We start from the raw sequence: 20,556 nt of genomic DNA on the forward strand, positions 1-20,556 counted from the left end.
AAACTTGCACCAGTCAGGCCAGCAAAGCCCTTTGGCTATATCATTTTTGAGGCTATTTTGGTTTCTTTTGCTATTTTTGGCTGGCTAGTACAGTAGTTGTAACTGAGGACACACCAAGTGTGACTGAGTTGCTCAGAGGATGGAGTGAGGGTGGTGTGAGGATGGCGTAAAGATGGCATCCCAAGTCTACACTGCTGCTGGCTTCACGCTTTTATCCAGAGAGGCTGGTGAAATCCTTCTGGAAGCCAAATTAGGTCTAGCCTTTATACTGGTAACCCAGGGCTCAAAGGGATCTCGGTTACATAGTGCTTCTGGTGGGTCAGTCATGTAATCCCAGCAACTGAAAGCTGGGTGCTTTCTTCTTTCCTGATATTTTACTGTTCTTAAGGTCTGTTCTGCCTAATACAAAGAAAAGCACCATGCTGAGGTGGTCTGCTGCTTGTTTTTGAACGAGGCTTTCTCTTACAGTTCTTTAGGTAGAAATGCAAAGCAAAGGGAAACAAGACAGACAATAAAATGTATGAGAGGAAAAAAGTAGAGGTCACCTATGCTTTCTTTTCTAAAGGACAGGTAATCAGAAAGAAAGAGGACTAAAATACAGGTGCAATGCCAGCGGTACATCATCTTGGGATTGTAAATGATGCATGAAAGAGAGAAATAGGTTTTGATTTGCAAAAGATTATGTGTTCATGGAATTTGAGCCTGTGCTCAGGGATGAAAACTATGTATAGATGATTAACTCTTATGAGGCAAATTTGTTTCTGTCATTGATAAAACCGGAGACAACAGCACAATAGCAGTGGCACCAGAGAATGCAGTGAGAGTGCAGCAAGCTCTCATTGGAAAGAACTGTTAGATAGAAATGTTGAATATATTAAGAAGGTTATTTTTTAAGATAGGAAAATAAATATTCATGTATTTTTCCTACTTTTATATTTTTTCTTTGTAACAGATAGAAGGTACAAAATAAGAGTTATATGCACTTTGCACTGTGGGGTATTTTTAAACAGTAGGTAAAGCATTGCTTTAAAGAACATGCATGGGGACTCTGTGGGAGCTGTTGCCTTCTGATTGGAGAGGATGAGAATAGCAATAGCAACAGTGTGTTCTAGTACCACTTCATTTAATTAAATTAGCCTGAAGAGAGAGCGCTGCAAAAGAAAATTGCAGTGGTCGAGTTTGAGAATCCAGAAGCTTTACACAGAAGATCATTATGTTCTGTTTCTTAATCTTCAGAATCACTGGAATTTTTCTTCTTTATGGAAAAAACTAAGCATTTTCATAAGGAAGTCAGATGCTTTGAAAATCTTTAGTGCACATCTTTGACTCTTTCACTCCCTATGTATGTGAAGTACAGGGCAGGGCATGGTTTTTTTATGTTTTTATGGAATATTTTCCCATTAATGTGGAAAAACATATGTAAAGAGTAAGAGCACTGGCTTTAAAAAACAAAGGTGAAAGTTGTTTTGTGGGAACACTTTTGATTTTATGGCTGACTGTCACAGAAGATAACAGCAACAAAAGTAAAAGGAACCCTACAGAATTGATTCTTTTGGAGGCAAGAAAATTCCATTGTCATAAGGCAGGAAGCTCAGTAGCATCAATAACTATTAGATCAATTTGTTCACATTTTCCAAATTACTGTACTTCTGAAAATGACTATGGCAAAAGAATTTATTTTGTCCATTTTTTATGGAGATATATTTTCAGACACACACACACCAGTTCTGCAGTGGGTGGCGAGTTGCAGATGCATACAAAATCAGTGTCCTGCACCCTTTTCATTTGTCCAGGGGGATGTACAATAGAGAAAAATCAGGATTACAGGGACCTTGGTTTTGTCTTTTCAATTTGGATATGCATTGTAATAGTTTCTCCATGACTGTTAAGGTGAAATGATCTATAAAACCTTCTTGCCCTCTGCAATGCCAATGACATATTCTTCTTCTCTCTCCTTCAAGCAAGGAGAAAACAACATTTGGGACTCTTCTAAGTACTAATTAAATAGACATATTGGGCAATTCAGCTGGCATTATTGTTTGCCTACACTTTCTGTCTTCTTTTGCTAGATGCACGGGGAGAAGAGGGCACAGGGAGTTTGCTGTTGACCTCCTCTGTGTTCCCAAATAGAAACAAGATGGAATAAGGGCTCCTGAGCCAGGCCTGAGGCCCCAGTTAATGCAAAATGAACAGGCTTATGTGTCCAATCTCAGAAGAAAGGCATGCTGAGGGAGGCTCAATTAAGGAGCAGGTGAAGTTGCCAATCCTTTTCCCATGTCCTGCTATCAGAGGCAGGCTCTCATAAAACCTAATGTCTCCCAAGAGCATCCATGGTACCACCCAGGCTTGCGCAACGATGGGTGGCTCCAGGGGCTTTTCTTTCAGCTGTTTCTTAACTTTCTGCCTGCCCACATCAATGAGAATGGCAAAATTAAAATCTGACTCAGAATAAGATTTTTGTCTGTTTAAGAGTGTTTATCAAACTGTACTGAGGTGGATGAATGTGCTCTTCTTTTCAGACAGAAATCTTAGACTTCTTTGTTTCAGTTTCTTTACATAGCTACTGCTTTGATTCCCGTTCTTGCCTCCTACCATTACCTTTCCTCATGAACAGAGTATTTTTGGATGACTTGCAGATTTGATGAAAGGAGACCGAGCTTTTGACATAGGGTCGGCATTGATCTGACAAATAGGAAGCTGTTACCTTAAGCAATGGGTTTGGCAGCCTGTCGAGGGAGTAGGTACCCAGCTAGCTAAGCCTTTAATAGATCACCCTCTCAACAGAGAGATCAAAGATTGACGTCTGCCCTTTTGCCTTTAAAACAGCTCTTACAAAAACCTGCAGCCAAGACAGCAGTGGGGAAACCTTGACAGTGACTGTTTCTGCTCTTCTGGTACCACATATAGACTTAGGAAAATCACTTTCAGCCCATAATGGTATGCAGCTTTATCTTCCTCTCTGTGTCTCCATCCTATGATAGCCATTTATTTTGGTGTCTGTGACACCACAATTTAGAAGGCTGCATTGCCCTCATGACAATAGTCACATCAACTTGTTTGAACGTTCTTTAAGCTGGGACTTTTGATTATATAGCTAAGTTCACTGTACAGCCACTCGTTTCAGGAAGTTGTGCTCATTTGTCTTACTATGTTCTATAAATAAGAAAAGCTATCGTTTCTAAGTATAGCACTTTTTTGAATACCAGTATTGAAGGCCCTAATCTGGGAGCCCAAATACAAAATTCCAGTGTCCCCCACCATCACAGCTCAGGTAGAGGACTGTGGAGGGGTAACATTTTACCTTTTTTCTCTGAGCCACAGATCTTCCTCTCCTTACTGCTGTTTTCCTTCTCTGCCCATTTGCCTTCCTTAATCTCTTTTTGCTTCTTGACGTGCTATAGCTTCCTAATTCTCGTTATTATTTTTCAAGAGTTCAAAAGATAAGGAAAAAAAGCTATTTTTCTGAACAAATGTGGCCAGTATCCCTGTTAACTTCAGTAAGGAGATGACAAGTGATGCTGAACGCTGCAGTTATACGTAGCCTGCAATATTTTGACTCTCTGGGGTAGAATACCTTGGAGTTATGTTAGTAAGGGTAGCCACATATTGTTAAGTAAGGATTGTTTTCATTCCACTGCTGTCAGAAGTCATTTTATTTTCCGTTTATCATTGGATCAAATCCATTACAAACATCAAGCAACCCAATTCAAAATAATTATTTCCCAGCAACATGTTGACATTTTTTAGCTCTGTTTCTTCAGTACTCTGCCCTAATCCAACTCATTTCAAGAAAATTTAAAAATGTGTCTGTGTATCTCTTCTCAAATGCTTCTATTAATAGTTTTGCGGGTTAGAATCAATACTACAGTCCATTTTCTTTAGTAATTTGAATGTCCCATCTTTGAAAGGATGGTGTGAGCAAAATATGTTTGCATGTATGATCTGAAAGGCTGCAGCTGGTGCAGAAAGGAGCAAACAACTCTATTTCTCCAAAGAACCAGAATTCTCTGGGGAAATACAGGGTGTTTTCTTACATAAAAGTATATGAAGGAACCCACACTTTTTTCCTATTTTTTCCTATTTTTGCAGCCATTTTTGAAGTCACTCAAGCTGTCTCTTCTCTGTTTATCGCTCCCCGTGGCCTGGCAGGCAGCTGTCTCAGATGTCCTCTTCGTTAGGACAGCTGCATAGGCATCTAGCGTGCCCATCACAACTCTCTTCTTGCGGTTTGTGTCTTCAAAATCAGCTCCTGGGGACATGGTCCCCAGCACACCCAGGGCAAGGGAATACCTGGCAGCAAAGCTGCTGCAGATGTTTCTTGGAAGCAAAGCTTCCACATTTATCTTGAGTATTTAGTATATTTTTGTAGGGAAAAAGCTGTTTTGGAAGTTTTGGAAGAAACAGAGAGGCAGAGAATCAAAATTTCCTGGTATGTAACTTCAAAATGGTGGTTAGTTTTGTTGATGTGAGTGGAGAAATCACTGAGGTCAATCCTGACCTAAAGAGAGGAAATAATCTTTTTGTATACAGCATAAGAACATTGGTTCAGATACTTACTTCCAGAGGGGAAATCTGCTTACAGGCAACACAAAACCACCCCCCAAACCCAGGGAGATTATCTTTTTGTATAAAAGACTGCAAAAGACTTTGGGGTTTTTGAGATTTACTACTGAGTATAGTATTCGCTTATAATATATATACTAACATATCATTAATTTCTTATTTAATCGAACTGTTGTATGTGAGGTTTGTCCCATTAAATCTTTGTGGAAGGCTGCTTCTAGCTCTTAGACCTAGACACCTTCTTTACATGTGCACAGCCATTGACACCTGCCAGTTTTTCTAATGCTGCTGTTACCAGCAGCATTTTGCCCTGCAGGGGTTTGTGTCCCGCCACCTTTACAGAAAGCAACCTCACAAACCCTCTGCCCTAATACTGCTAAGCTGACCAAGGTGGGCTTTTCGAGCCTTAGCACTTGCTCTGTCCTTCAGGGTATTCAAGGGTGCCAACAGGGGGGCCCAGGGGGAGGTATTCTTCCTGCAAGTTAATCCTGCTCAAGCTCTTTCTCTGAGTAATGACGTGCCTATGGGAAGTCATTTGCCTATTCCAAATTTTGTGTGTATTCACCATGTATCTCTGTGCAAATCACTCAATGTCTCTATTATTTACCTCTGCAAAGTGCTTTGGGACCAAAAGATGAAAGCTTTAGGGTATTTATTAATTTCTTATTGCACCATTAGCTTCCTATCTGCAGCTGTTCGACTCATTGTCCTGAAGGTTTCCTGTGGGCTTCTAGAAAAACAAATTTGAAACAGGAAATAATGTTATTTAAAATAATAAGAGGAGGCATATGGATGCTTACTGAACTCATCTGAAGCATTTGAGGATACCCCTCTGAATATTTCCAACCTACACCTTATCTCTCTCCAAGTTTTTCCTACATTAAACCCTTTGTTACACATTCGTAATCCCATTAATTCCTTAAAAGACATCTTCAGATATTAGTCCACCTACCACAGCTTCAGACTAACCATGTCTCTGCACCACAGTGCAAAGTGCTTTTTCCATCTATGTCCTCTGGCTCTTTTGAAGCCAAATGCCCTTTATGTGGCATCTGGAGTCCCTGTAGTGAGGGTGGTCTGGTGACTGAAAAGCTAATAAATGTTAACTTGGTTTGGAAGTGAGTCCCAAACGTTAGCCTCCATCCTGCATCTGCTGGTCTAAATGGAAAGCAACTGTTTTTTGAATACAGGAACAGCGGAAAAGAAGAGCAGAGGTAATGTCTTGTGCTGTCAAAGTGCTGCAGCTGGTAGCAGCTCAGCAGTGCAAGTGCCCTTGCACTTACATCCTATAAATGAAGGGTTTTTTCAGTTACTTAAATATGAGAATGAGTAGGATTAATAGGTCTGTAGTTTGTTTGCAAAAATCCCTGAAAATATTCAGAGAAGTAGAAGGTAAAAACTTTACCTTACTTTATCTTCAGTGAGAACAAGTTATAGTCTGACGCAGCCACTGGAAATGTGGCTAATGCTGTTTAGAGACATTGGGGTCTTGACTGCACAAGACAGTTAAGTGTTATTGTCTTGAGTCCCTTGACGTCTGTGTAAGCTCGTATCACAATCGCCTGTGTAGGATCTTTTACATTTTTCCCTGCACCTCCTTAGACAGTAGAATAATTGAATAATTCTCTGAAGAAGAATTCCTATTGCTTAAAACTACTCTGGCGAAATACCTTTTTTTTTCCCCCTAAAAAATATAAAGCCATTTGTATGGAACAACTGCTGCACATAGATAGATTTAGTGAGGCTTTTTTCACTGCAAAGGTAGGGTACCAAATCATCGCTAATGTGTAAAGGAAAGAGAGGTAGCTGTCACATGTAGCTCTGACCCGTACAGGATCTGATTTTGTGCTGCCTTTGTGGGTTCACCGCCTGTATTCATTTTGTCATTCCCATGCATTCCTGATTTGTACATAAATGAGCAGCATGATATGGTAGGTACCAGCAGGACTGCCATTCATCTGCAAGGTTATGTACAGCTCTTTCTCATCAGGTTTTGATGGGATGCCTTTCACAATTCCTCATAACTTTTCGTCCCTCATCCATCTTCATATTTTGATTGTGAGAGCAGAAAAGAAGTCTTTTGTCAGACTCTTGTGTGTCTCTTCTTTCCCCTGAATACTGATCCTTAAGCTCTCGCAATGCCTCCAATTATTTGCTCCCAGGTTTTGATTTGAGAGAGGATCTTGGTTAGTTGATTGCTGCTTTTGGCTTCCCAGTGACTTGTATAATGGTGCTTCTGTAACGAGTGCTGACACTGCACCTGGCTCGGTTTCCATGCCCTCTTCTGAAGAGGAGTAAGGATTGCCAAGCCTGAAGAATAATGATTCCTAGAGATGGATCAGTTTTGCTTTGGGGCTTAGTTTTAATCATTTTGTTCTTCAGCTAAGATGGAAACCAGTATTGAATTCAGTCAGAGTAGGTACCCAGGAAAAATAAAAAATAATAATAAAATGTAGAGGCAGACAGAACTACAGGGATACTGTTGATGGCATTTACTTACATAATGAGAAAGATCTTTTTAGATGCCCAAGTCACATGGACTTGCAGAGCAACTTGCCCTCATCCCTGATGCCTCACTGTAGCTGACGGGGATCATGAGCTGTGCTGTATCCAGAAGCATGTGCACACCAAATTGCTTCTGTGACCCACAGGCTGCCTTTTCGCATGCCTTCCTGCAATGATTCTTTTATTCACTACATATTAAGAAAAATCTCATAGTGTTCAGGATCAGTTTTCACTGCTGCCCTGGCAATAGTCCTGAAAACACGCTGGATGGGGGAGCAGACAGTAAATTCCCAGGACTTCATCTCTGTTTGGAGAAAGTCACTTCACTTAACAGCGCACTGGACAAAGCTGTTTTGAAAGCAGCTGCTTGCCTTTTTCTGTTTTTCTTTTTAAGATACCTAAGGCGGCTGTGAAATGCCATCCCTAGCATGCAGAACAGCAACAACAGCAAAAAACGGTGGGGCTTTTACACTTCTCCAGCAACCTGCTGTTCTGAACTGAAATATAGCAAAACAACTGCTGAGGAAGGCTCCCTAGTGACCCCTTGTGTCACATTGCAACTGTCCTTGTTCCCACCAAAGAACTGTGATCGCATCAGCTTCACAGAAATAAGGCATTTTCATATTGTCTCTGCTTCCCAAAACCATACAGAATGGGTGTGATACATAAGTACATGTTCAGATACATATTTTATATATATATATATATATATACACACATGTTTGTGTCAGTAAGTCAAGAACATAAAAAACTTGGTCTTTAGTTTTATACAAAAATTCGCAAACAAGCCCATCTATTGTTAATTTCCCTGCCTCCTTCCCTTCCTCTCCAAAAAGGGAATGTAAGCACACTGTTCAAAATTCAGATGCTCTCAGGTGGCTTCTCAGGTGATTTTAAGATGAATAGATTTTTTTTTTCTCATGATTTTCATGTCTTCTTCTAGTGAAGTGCTAAACAACCATTACTCCTTTTTGCCTGCACATTGAGATTCATTGTAGTCTCTAAACTGCCTCAAAAGTGCTTCAATTTTGCATGAGTACTAAGCTGGGGACTGGGAAGCATTACCCGCTGCTGAAGGCCCAGATCATTAGAAAGTGCATGTAAATCCTCTGAACCAGAAATAAAAAGTGCACTGATTTTCTTTGTGAAGTCTCAACTGCAGCGTGAAATAAAACTTGAACCATGGGCATGTTTTATTTCTGGCCTTTGAAAAAAAACCCAAACACGAATAAAACCAACATATTTTCTCAGCTGCACGTGCCTCAACCAAAAGAAAGGAAGGTTGGTCTGTGACTCAAAAGCTGGAGCTGCTAAGAGCTCATAGTCATGTTTTCCTATGAAGATGGTCTCTCTTCCTGATTCATGTAAGTAGCACCAGCTTGGCATAGAGCTGCTCAGGTACCGCCACACAGGATTGCTCAGTGTTGGGATGGCTTGGTCAACATGTGGCAACTCACATTTGTTTCTGCCCCCGGACCTCAGCTGGTGTGAGTTCAGAAATGATGGCACCTGTGGTTGAACACAAATACATGCTCCTGGTGAGGTTTTCTTTAGAATTCTGCTGTACTGCAGCATGATTATTACTATTGTACCAGGAAAACTGAAAAAAGAAAACAACGACAATAGGCACACGTTCTTACGTGTGGAAGAGAACAAAGCATTTTGGAACAATTTGTACATATTAGCAAAAAATGCCATCGGCCAGAAAATACCTTCCATTAACAAAAAAAAAAAAAAAAACAACAAACCACCCTAAAAAACAGAAAGAAGGTATTTTTCCTTTGTCTCTGAACTGTTTATAGGCTGAGAACAAGCAACTCAATGCTGTTCTAAGTAAGGTATTAAACTGCAATAGTTCAAGGGTGATGTAAAGCTGCCTAGCTTGACTGAAGGAGGTGATAGCAGAGGGGCTATTTTACCTTCCCACAGGGCTGTACTGCCCACCTCCACCATGCTGGCAGGGACCAGGGCGTGTGGTTTGTTTTCCACCAGCATGCAAGACCTGTGCATCTTACGCAGCTTGGTCCTTCAGGTGTTAATGGGGAAAGAACAAAAAGGACTTGTTTTCACTAAAAGAAAATAAAATGCAAACAGAATGCATGTTCTTTCATTCCAGTTCAAAGTAAAATCCCTCTGAAGACAGCCTTTTATAATTTTTGTGTAAGTCAGTTAAAAATAGTAGGGGAGCTGGGATTTTAGCTTAACTCACTGCTATTAGCTGGTAATTGGATACCATAGGTAACTAATGCAAACCAGTGTGGGCTTGACATCAGTTTTAAGGCAGACTTGACTTTATTAGGCTGTTGCCTTCATCTATATTAAGAATGTATCTGTTTCCTAAAGAGAGAGTTATGAAGACAGTAGAAATAGCTGGAAGCCTTTAATTTAAATATGAAAGCTAATATTTATGAAAACTTGTTTGTGATCTTCCTGCAATCATTTCATGTCACCAGCCAGCCACGATTTACCAAAAAGCAGTACTGAGGCAAAACCAGGTGCATGCAATCACAGCATGAGGGATTACTGGGTGATAAAGCTGTTTGCTCTTTTAAACTACCTCTAGATATCTATCTGTCTATCTGTCTTTTGTTAAGATTACGTATACTCTGTGTAGAAAATAAGCTATAGGCAAAGTGTGCTGTTATACAATCATCTCTGTCCCATTAGGATGCACAGAGTACATTTTTCTCAGCAAGAACTTTAATATTTGAAGCTGTTCTTCTTGTGCATAGCCTATTTAGTCATTTTTTAAACACCAAATTCCATACCTTAGGTACTCTGATATATTTGAGGGGAATAACTCCCTGACTGCAAGGGATCCATCTGTGCAAGAGGGTAAATAAATAAATTCCAATTCTGACATAGCACTGATTTTATTTTTACCTCTGCATAAAGGTTATTTCACCAAATAAAGTGATCAGCTTTCTGCTACAGAGACAGGTTGTTTATAGCACCCATGATGAGTGATTGTATAAAATGGACAGGTTATTCTGACTGTCGGTAAGTAGAAAGATCATAATTCTTGACTTTGGTCACTTAAGTTTAACTATCAGAGAACAACCTAATGTCAAAGGACTGAATAATAAGAAAGCGATCTGTTTACCTTTTATTAAGTCTGTTTCCACTCATACCACTTTGGATTATGGTCTTGGCCACTTCCAGGAAGCAAAAAATATGATGCTGTTTTAAGGATTTTTGGATGAAGCTCTGTATGAAATGTAAGACAGATGGGGACTATGGTAACTGAAAATGCTTTCATCATTTTTGCCAAATCCTATGGAGATAACTCAGCCCCTCCTGAAATTACTGTGAAGCTCCAGTTTTCTTTTTTGGTATCAGGATTCTCCTTCCACTCTCATCTTCATTTAAAAATATGTATACTTATGTCATTCAAACCTGTCCTGACTGAGCAACATTCATAAAAGTGTTTCTTCACTACACTCTCCTACTCCAAATAGCGAGGGAAAGGAGCTGTGGGTCAGAAGCATGGACTGTTTCAGACTGGCACTGATTTCTTTTAGGACTGAGCAAGCCACCATATTTTTCTCTGTCTGAGTTGAGGGTCTGAATAGGGATGCACTGTGGTTTTCTAAGTTACATTCTATATAATTTGATTATAGAATCAATTCTGTAATAAGCATGATTGCATGGACGCATAGAGGAATCCCCCTACCCCAGAGCTGTTTTGCTGCTGACTCCCCAAAGCCTCTTTTACCTCCTCAAGAAACACCATCCCTACCCTCTTTGTCCTCACTGCACTGCAGGAAGGGAGGTTTGGGGTGCATGTGGCGGGTATAGTCTGTGCCTTTCTTAAGCAGAGAAGGAGCCAACAACACTGAACATCAGGTTTGAGAAGGTGCTCTGGATACTGACTTCAGTAAATTGAACTTGTAAAGGGTTGCAAGTTACCTGCGTGAAAATGGGATGTATTTCCATACCTATTTACAGTGGCTGCAATACACCTGCAATCTATATGCATGTATTACAGTAATGTGTTTTTCCAGACCAGTAGGTCATAAAGTTCCGTCTCCTTGAGAAATGTTCTGTGGCATATGTGATTACTAATTAATGAAATACCTTTTGGGCAAGTGAAACCAAAAAGGCACAGAAATTGTTTGAACTTCTACTTACAGAGAAAATAAGCAAATTATCCATGCAGTTTCTTAGACTTTGTAAGCACAGTTTAGTCTTGCAACTAAATAGCTCCTGTTTAGTGCTGTGCCAGAGGGTCAAACACATGCAAATATAATAATACTTCCACAAAAGTTGCTCTATCAAAATCCTGAAGAATATTTTCACACATGTGGGGTATTAATATCAAATGGTGAACATTTGTGGCAGCCATAATACATCAAAATAATTGGCAGGATGATGCCCAGTGAGGTGTATCTACCAACTCTGTGACCTAGACTGACTCTAGGCTGGATAGTTGCATTTAATTAATTGATAATAGTCTTCTGTTTTCAGATGTTTGCTATGATCATCTATTGTCTTGCATAGTCACATACAGTTGCAGAACCTTGTAAGACATTTTTGTTTCCCTCTAGACAGAAATGTCTGATTGGCAAATCCGCTCCTATTAAAATAATTGCGAAATTTGCCAGTTACTTTGAAGGGTGCAATGTGGAACCCATGAGTTATTACTGCAGTTACTAATAATCTACCATAATATCATACAATTACATTACGTTTGCATACATTAAAAAAGATAACATTTCTGCCTCTGAAGACCAGATAATCTACCTTACAGTTTGTATAGCCAGCTAAGTTAAGCACTTGGGGACCGTGTGAATGAAGTGTGTCTTTGCTTGATTATGTTTCTAGGATACAGCTTATAATAAAAGATCATGTATATAAGGCACAATTCCCCCATAGCACTTCCTTTTGCTCCAGGAGGGGTAGTAATTTTATTTTGATATATACCATCAGCCAGTGCCTCTCCCCAGTGTTTGTTTGGCTGCACACATTAGCAGTAGGCAGACTGAACAAGGCTCCCTTTGCCTCTCTCCCACCATTAATCCTTCATTAATGTGCAAATACAGAAATACAGAAAGTTCTGGTTCCTTCATACTCCTTTGCAGAGCCCAAGTTGTATTAGTCCCAGAGATAATTTTATTTTATTGAAATGAGTGATTGTATATGCTATGTTACTAAATATGCAAAGTTTGTCATTTGTGGAGAACTTATTTAATTCATGGGACTGGAACATAACTGCAGACTGATTATTCCAAATGCCCTGAGTCTTCTTGTGAGCTTTTCTCTGTCCTCAACTGGACAGAAAACTATTAGGGGCAAAAGGATTTCTTAGACTGGTTGTCATGGTTTAAACCCAACAAGCAACTAAGCCCCATGCAGCTGCTTGTTCAGTCCCCTGTGTAGGATGGGGAGAGAATACTCATGCGTTGAGATAAAAACAGTGTAAGAGGTAAAACAAAAGCCACACACACAAGCAAAGCAAAGCAAGGAATTCATTCACCACTTCCATGGACAGGCAGGTGTTCAGTCATCTCCAGGAAAGCAGGGATCCATCACATGTAACTTGTACGTGGGAAGACAAAACATCATCACTCCAAATGTACCCCCACTTCATTCTTCCCCCAGATTTATATGCTGGGCATGACATCATATGGTTTGGAATATCCCTTTGGTCAGCTCCTTATGTACTTATACCCATTAGAAGGGACCTATCAAGCATTCTAGCTGCCACTGTGTTACTGCATTGCTTTGAAACAGGAAGATGCTGACTTCTGGTGATTGTGCCACCATCTATGTGATTGTATTAATTCTGAAAATATGCAGCTTACTCAGGTGTTGTAAGAAAACATTTATGCTGTATATCTTTACCTGTTGTATAGCTTAGCCATATGAGGAATTAGACTGAAAAATTCAGTCTAACAAAGAACGTAAGGCGGAAGAGATGCTCTCTGTGAGAAGGTGACAGTTTGTTATTTTGCTCTGTGGCAAAGTAGAATTGGCCGATATCAGCTAAGCTATATGCTCTGTAAATTACTGCTAATCTCTTAATCTGTTTTACCCTACCTATATTTAAGCAAAAGATAGGGACTCGTTTTATAAAGTGACTTCTAATTTTGCATTCAGAGGTTGCACCCCCACCTGTAATCAAACAGTTTGATAAACAGTTGCCTGAACTAGAGTTGTTCGTCTTTTTTTTTTCTTTTTAATGACTCCAGTTACTGTTCTTTGATGTAGAAGCAGAAGCAGCTTTGACAGGGATAAGATAAAGATCTCTGAAGTCATCATATGAGAGTTGTCCTGCATTTGGTGTCCACCTGAGTTAGATAAGCGATACACTCTTGAGTGAAAGCAGACAGATTGTACCAGCTCCCCTGTGAAATCTGATGTACAGCAGTGCGTCAGCTAATAAGGCAGTTGCTGTCTGAGGTATCTCAGCAAACAGTGTTTTCTGTAATCTAACCTAGAAAGGTATTTTCTGTTAGGGGTTATATTGAAGTGTGGTAGCAGAAGGAGTTGGTACAAGAAGGGAATACATCCCTTTGCACTTACCTCAGAGCCTGAAGCTGGGTGCATTGCAGCTGGTGAGAGGTTTCTCCTAAATTAGTGTGGCTGCTTGTGCAATGAGGTGGCAGTGGCAGTGCTTGGAAGGAATGGTTCGTAGCATCAACAACTGGTTTGGTACTTTTTGAACTCAAGGAAAGTGTTTACATTGAAGATAAAGGCAAAATTGTTTTGCTTGTAAACAGAGGAGGCATCTATTTGGTCATAGCACAACTGTTGATATTACTCAAAGATCAAAGGCCAAATTACTTTGAATAACCTGAAACCTATCAGTACGTCACAGCTGTCCCAGAAGACATTACCTAGAGCAGCTTGTTACTTTAAATTAGAAAGTATTTCAGGAAGTCAGAGATAAAAAGTTCTGCTGGTGCGTTCAGTGAGAACTACTTATCCTATGGTTTTGTATCTTCAACAGACTATTGGAAAATGGTGTTTGTGTCCTGAATGTTAAGACTATTTCATAATCCTTATTAACTGGTACTGTTAATATGAGCCTGCTTGCTTTAGCCCTCAGGTAACAAAGTTCACTGCTCCATCTAGCTCTGTCATAATCAGCCTTATTATGAAAACATAATATTGTAACCTTCAAGGGCTCCCTGGGCTAGTGCTATAAAAACTGGGAGTGAACTGAAGTAATCTTTAGGCTAGCAGCAGTTGTAATGGGAAAATACAACTATTTTTATGCATGTAATGTACACCCTCCCTTCCCACCCTCTTCATACTCAACAGGACAAAAGCTATCTCTCAGACCCCTTTTGCAGCCAAATTAACTCATAAAAGCAGAACAAGTTTGTAGCACAGTGTTCACTGCATATCAAGTGCCCATGCACTACTTTGATTTCCTTTTTTTGGGAGTGGAATGCAGTTGCCATATTATGAGTATTCTATTTCAATGAGAAAAGCTATGAAGTTTTTCCCCAAAAGTAGCTGATTATTCAATGGCAAAAGATGTCAAAGATAATGAAGTAAAAAGGGAGTTAGGCTCATGATAGTATCTAGCAAGAAAATGTATCTCATTAGAAGGCATTCCCACCAGAGAAGTCTATGGTTTTACATGCATTAATTCCTTTCTGCTGTTGTTAACCAAGTTTTGGATGCAAACAGCATGCTGCCTCAGTGACAGTGCACAATTGTGTACAAACAGCAATTAATCGTTGGCTCCCTGAATGGAGCCTCTGTGAGGCTGGAGCAAATCAAAGGGCTGGCCTGGTTTCCAGCACTTGAGGAACATGCCATGCTGTACAATTGGGAACATTCATGTTATGAATATCACCTTGTAAGCTGTATGGCAGAAGGCTGAGGCTAGCTGGTCTCCACGGGCTGAAGTCTGCGCTCAACAGAAGGACCTGCCCTTTAGTGTTTGGTGATGGGGACAAACTGCATGCTGTGATCCAAGGGTCTTTCAGCTGAGTTTCCTGGCAGTTCTGGAAAGAAAAAGGAAATCAGCCTCACTACAAAACATATTTATATGTAGATTTATATATTCAAGGCTTTTTTGCAAGAGCGTGTTTTTGAAATGGCAATGGTGCTTTCTGCTTTCAGACACACGGTAGAAGTTTACTGATACTTTGGCTTTGGCAACAAAGATCAAATATGCTGACAAGGATGTAAGCACTCTCTCTTACCCCTGCCCAGTACCTTGGCTGAAATTAAGAGCACTATGAACAAGCAGTGCATTTTGAGGCAGAGAAAGGACTTGTGTCAGTATGAAACACAGTCGCTGTCTTTAGAGTATCAACACATTACCAGTGATCCTTGCAGTGGTGTCTGGGCATCACAATATTTCCTTGTACTTAGAAGATGCAAAACATCTTCCCAACAGAGAGCACAGCATGGGATATGTGGGTAAATATTGGTCTGCTTGGAAGGATATGAGTGAGTCACTATCATCATTGGTGCAAGTGTGGGTTTGGGGAGGGGTTGTGCTGAGATGCATTATGGAGGGCAGGGCCAGGGAGACTGTCAGGCACTGTATTATAAAATCACCTGAAAAATACCACACTCTTCGCAGTACATATGACAATTATAGTCCCCAAACTGTAGTTTGCAATAACTGTACTGCAGCCCATGTGTTCGTCCTTACAGAGTATTGGGACATTTTCTGCAATGATAAAATCTATTTTCCTGGGCAGTTCAGTGTGAACATGACTTCTTCCTGTGCTGTAACTGTATAGCAAAATAAGGTGAAATACCAGAGGGTTAAGGGAGTCATATAAATTGAAGTAAAAGTGGGCTGGATTGTTGCTTCATGTAAATTGTCCCAGGGACATGATAGGATTTATATCAGCTGAGGTGCTGTTCCTCTTATTATACATACACGCAGTATGAGATAAAAGTAAAAGTCACACTGATCAGTTATTCATTTGCCCACTTCTCTTATGCAGGTAAAGTGGTGGGGTTTTTCCTTCACATCTTTATGATAGTCTGTGTTGCTGAATAGATTTTGGTAGAGAGCTGTAAGGTCTCACAACAACTTTGCAAGCAGGCTTGCGTACCTACACTTTTTTCTTTCCATCCTTTCTAAGCCTAATATTGACCAGTATTACTTGTACCCTGACAGGTCTGATAGTCCGAGAGGTCAGCATTGAGATTTCCCGCCAACAAGTGGAGGAGCTGTTTGGGCCAGAAGATTACTGGTGCCAGTGCGTTGCTTGGAGCTCTGCAGGCACCACCAAGAGCCGGAAAGCCTACGTCCGCATTGCATGTGAGTGTCTTTGCTCTGTGTGTTGAGTTGATGATGTTTGGGTGAGGAAAAGGGGAGTCTCCCTTTGGGAGAGAGATTTTGTTTCCAACCAGTTAGGCTTTGTATTTTCTGCAGTTACAGATGCGTACTAGACTTTCAGTTAAGAATTTCAGTTTATACTGTTCTTAAGAGCAAAATCTCATTCTTCTCCTTTGTGTGTGGGGAAAGCATCAAACAGAATCACAGAATCCCAAGGGTTGGAAGGGACCTCAAGAGATCATCTGGTCCAACCCCCCTGCAAGAGCAGGGTAACCTAGAGTACATCACACAGGAACTTGTCCAGGCGGGCCTTGAATATCTCCAACGTAGGAGACTCCACAACCCCCCTGGGCAACCTGTTCCAGTGCTCTGTCACTCTCACAGTAAAGAAGTTCTTCCTGATGTTAACGTGGAACCTTCTATGCTCCAGTTTACACCCATTGCCCCTTGTCCTATCACTGGATATCACTGAAAAAAGCCTAGCTCCATCATCCTGACACCCACACGTTACATATTTGTAAACACTGATGTGGTCACCCCTCAGTCTCCTCTTCTCCAAGCTGAAGAGACCCAGCTCTTTCAGCCTCTCCTCATAAGGGAGGTGTTCCACTCCCTTAATCATCTTTGTGGCTCTGCGCTGGACTCTTTCAAGCAGTTCCCTGTCCTTCTTGAACTGAGGGGCCCAGAACTGGACGCAATATTCCAGATGCGGCCTAACCAAGGCAGAATAGAGGGGGAGGAGAACCTCTCTTGACCTACTAACCACACCCTTTCTAATGCACCCCAGGATGCCATTTGCCTTCTTGGCCACAAGGGCACATTGCTGGCTCACGTTCATCCTCCTATCCACCAGGACCCCCAGGTCCCTTTCACCTTCGCTACTTTCCAGCAAGTCAGTCCCCAGCCTGTACTGGTACATGGGGTTGTTCTTCCGCAGATGCAAGACTCTACACTTGCCCTTGTTGAATTTCATCAAATTTCTCCCTGCCCAACTCTCCAGCCTGTCCAGGTCTCGCTGAATGGCAACACAGCCTTCTGGTGTGTCAGCCATTCCCCCCAGTTTAGTGTCATCAGCGAACTTGCTGAGAGTACACTCGGTTTCCTCATCCAGGTCATTGATGAAAATATTAAACAGCACTGGTCCCAGCACCGACCCCTGAGGCACTCCACTAGTCACAGACCTCCAGCTAGATTCTGCACCACTGACCACAACTCTCTGCCTTCTTCCTTCCAACCAGTTCTTGATCCACCTCACTACCTGATCGTCAAGCCCACACTTCCTTAGCTTATCTATGAGAATGCTGTGGGAGACAGTATCAAATGCCTTACTGAAATCAAGAAAAACCACATCTACTGCTCTACCATCATCCCTCCACCTAGTCACTTTCTCATAGAAGGCTATAAGGTTGGTAAAACATGACTTCCCTGTCATAAAACCAAAATGTTGGCTGTTCTTAATAACCCACTCATCCTTGATATGCCTAGAAATGGAGTAAAAAATAAGTTGTTCCATCACCTTTCCAGGGACGGAGGTAAGGCTGACTGGTCTATAATTACCCGGGTCTTCCTTCTTGCCCTTCTTATAGACTGGTGTGACATTTGCCATCCTCCAGTCCTCAGGCACCTCTCCCATTTCCCACGACTTACCAAAGATGATGGAGAGTGGCCTAGCAATGACCTCTGCCAGCTCCCTCAGCACCCGTGGGTGCATTCCATCCGGACCCATCGATTTATAGATGTCCAGATTGCATAGTTGATCCCTAACCCAATTCTCATCTACCAAAGCAGACTCCTCCTTTGTCCTGACTCCTTCTGGGGCAATAGGAATCTGGGGCCCCCGGGGAGAGTCTGCAGGAGTAAAGACAGAGGCAAAGAAGGCATTCAGCACCTTTGCCTTCTTTATATCCTCTGTCTCCAGGGCACCCACCTTGTTCAGCAGTGGGCCTATATTGCCTCTTGTGTTAGTTTTATTTGCTATGTATTTAAAGAAGCCCTTTCTATTGTCCTTAACCCGACTAGCAAGATTACCCACTGTTTTTTGAGTACAGCAGCTATATTTCTCAAGAAAAATGTCTAAAGCCAGTTAATAGGAATATTACCAAAGTAAGCTATAAAATGAGATGACAGCTGTTCCTTTCATGGAGTCACAGAAAGTTTGAATTTGGAAGGGACCTCTGGAGGTCACCTGATCCAAACCCCTGCTCAAATAGGGTCACCTAGAGCCAGTTGCCCAGGACTTATTCCAGGCAGCTTTTTAGTATCTCCCAGGGAGGAGACCCCACCATCTCTCTGGGCAACCTGTGTTAATGCTCGGTCACCCTCACAGTGAAAAAATGGAACTGGAACCAGCAGTCCAGGTGTGAACTCCTCAGTGCTGAGCACAGGAGAAGGATCCCGTTCCTCGACCTACTAGCAATACTTTAATGCAGTCCGGGGTACCATTAGCCTTATCTACCACAAGGGTACGTTGCTGACTCTTGGTCAACTTGGTGTCCATCAGGAGTCCCAGGTCCTTTTCTGCAAATAAAATATGCATCTCTGCATCCATATAATAAAGCTGCTGTTCCTTAACATATAAATAAGTGTGTGTTTAGCATATCTTGTAATCAGATTGGTAGTAAAAGTTTGAAAGTGGTCATCTCAGCCTTAATAATTCATCATTGTTATTCATGGCTACTATCCTCTGTATTTATTTTGAACTGTTCCCAGCTTAGACACAAAGAACACAGGGCAACCAGTTCCTTGAAAACAGATCATCATCTGACTGTACAGATATTTAATGTTCATTAATTTTCAAAGAGATGCTTTTCATTGTAATAGAGTAGTTACACTGGGGACTCCCATTTCTCTTTCACATGATGAAATCCTGCTTTGTATGATGAGAATAAAATATATCATTTGGAATTATGTCTGTTCCACTGTTTTCTCCTCAACAAAAGCACATTTTGTGAGAAAAGGTCATTAGAAGCTGGGTTTGCAGCATATTTATATTTCCTGCACTTTTGTGCCTAACAATTCATAATGAGATAGAAGAGTTCTTCTATGATTCTACAATTCTATGATTCTAGCCAAATACAGCTTTTCACAGACATGTTAGAGGAAGGACTCTCTGTCATTTAAAACTCTCAGTTGAGAGCTTGATTTTCCTTTTTTTCTCGATAAAGTATTATTTTGTTAAATCCTTGAAGAGGAGTTACATTCTGTGTAAACATCCGGACACAAATCTCGAAGGTTCAATTTCAATACCCATTTCTGAATGTTTTTGGTCTGAGTAATTGGCTGGAAATAGAGGACCTGTACTTTTGAGTACAGGATTAACCTCATGTAAGAGTTTCCCCAGGGTTAAGCAAAGTTGAAATTGTTGTACAGACTGCCTTCCTGCAAAACTAGAAATGCCATTATGTATGTGCATAGGGCTTTCCCATGGCAGGAAACATTTCAAGATTTCCTTTTTCTGTACTGAAACAAAAGAGCGCTATTTCATTTTTATTTTCTTCTAAGCAGTCAGCACTTCAGAGAGGCTTGGCAGTGTTTGAACAGGTTTTTTAGATTATGACTTCTAAGTTAACTCATTAAGTCAATTTTCATGTCCTTTCAGTTAGCCCTTGGCAGATGACAATGAAATTAATCCAGTTTAGGAAGTCCGAATGTATTTCACTTGATGGACTTTTGCATACTGCCGTACCTATGAACTTAATTTCTATATAACACATAATCATTGTATGTGTATGCAAGTTATTTTATATCAATTGGCATTTCTTCCCAGGTGTCCAAATTGCTGTTGAAGGCACCCAAAATATAATTTGTTTCTTTTGCTAAGCATGTCTTGGAGATAGAGGAACAATGAATTCAGTGATTTTTCTAGAGTTTTGGTGGGCCTTTTAAGAACAGTCTAATTAAATAAATTCCAGGGAGTTTAATGTGCCTGTAACTCAAATGTGGCTTTGTGTTTTACTGAAGTGTTTTGTTTCACTTCTTGTTCGTCACTTTGGGGTTCTAGGGCAGCTGTGGTGCAGGCAAATCACTTAGACTCCTTGGGAGTAAGGGCTGAAGGCCTTCAAACTGCAGATTTTCAAACAGCAGCAAAAGCACACTCTCTGCAAAATTGTCCATTTCCAGTTTCACAGATTTCTATAAATTTCTCAGGTAACTCAGGATGGTTTTTTTTTTTAGGGGCTCAGACATATAATGTGGGGTATACACCTTATTTTGTGCTGTCATTTTGTCTA

The 20,556-nt window shown here is 40.9% G+C and overlaps 1 protein-coding gene across 3 annotated transcripts in view; it reads left to right on the plus strand.

Annotated features, from left to right (window-relative positions):
* UNC5C (unc-5 netrin receptor C) overlaps window positions 1–20,556 on the plus strand; it is a 251,183-nt gene that overhangs the window by 163,573 nt on the left and 67,054 nt on the right. For all 3 annotated transcript variants that reach the window (XM_061360947.1, XM_061360948.1, XM_061360949.1), the window contains exon 3: window positions 16,166–16,309. In XM_061360947.1, coding sequence (XP_061216931.1) covers window positions 16,166–16,309 — 144 coding nt within the window. The remainder of the gene's footprint in view (window positions 1–16,165; window positions 16,310–20,556) is intronic.

This window comes from Neopsephotus bourkii, unplaced genomic scaffold, assembly GCF_033783945.1.
Source record: "Neopsephotus bourkii isolate Nb327-2 ecotype Australia unplaced genomic scaffold, CSIRO-AGI_Nbou_v1 NB_1037, whole genome shotgun sequence".
In the NCBI taxonomy this organism is placed as follows: Eukaryota; Metazoa; Chordata; class Aves; order Psittaciformes; family Psittacidae; genus Neopsephotus; species Neopsephotus bourkii.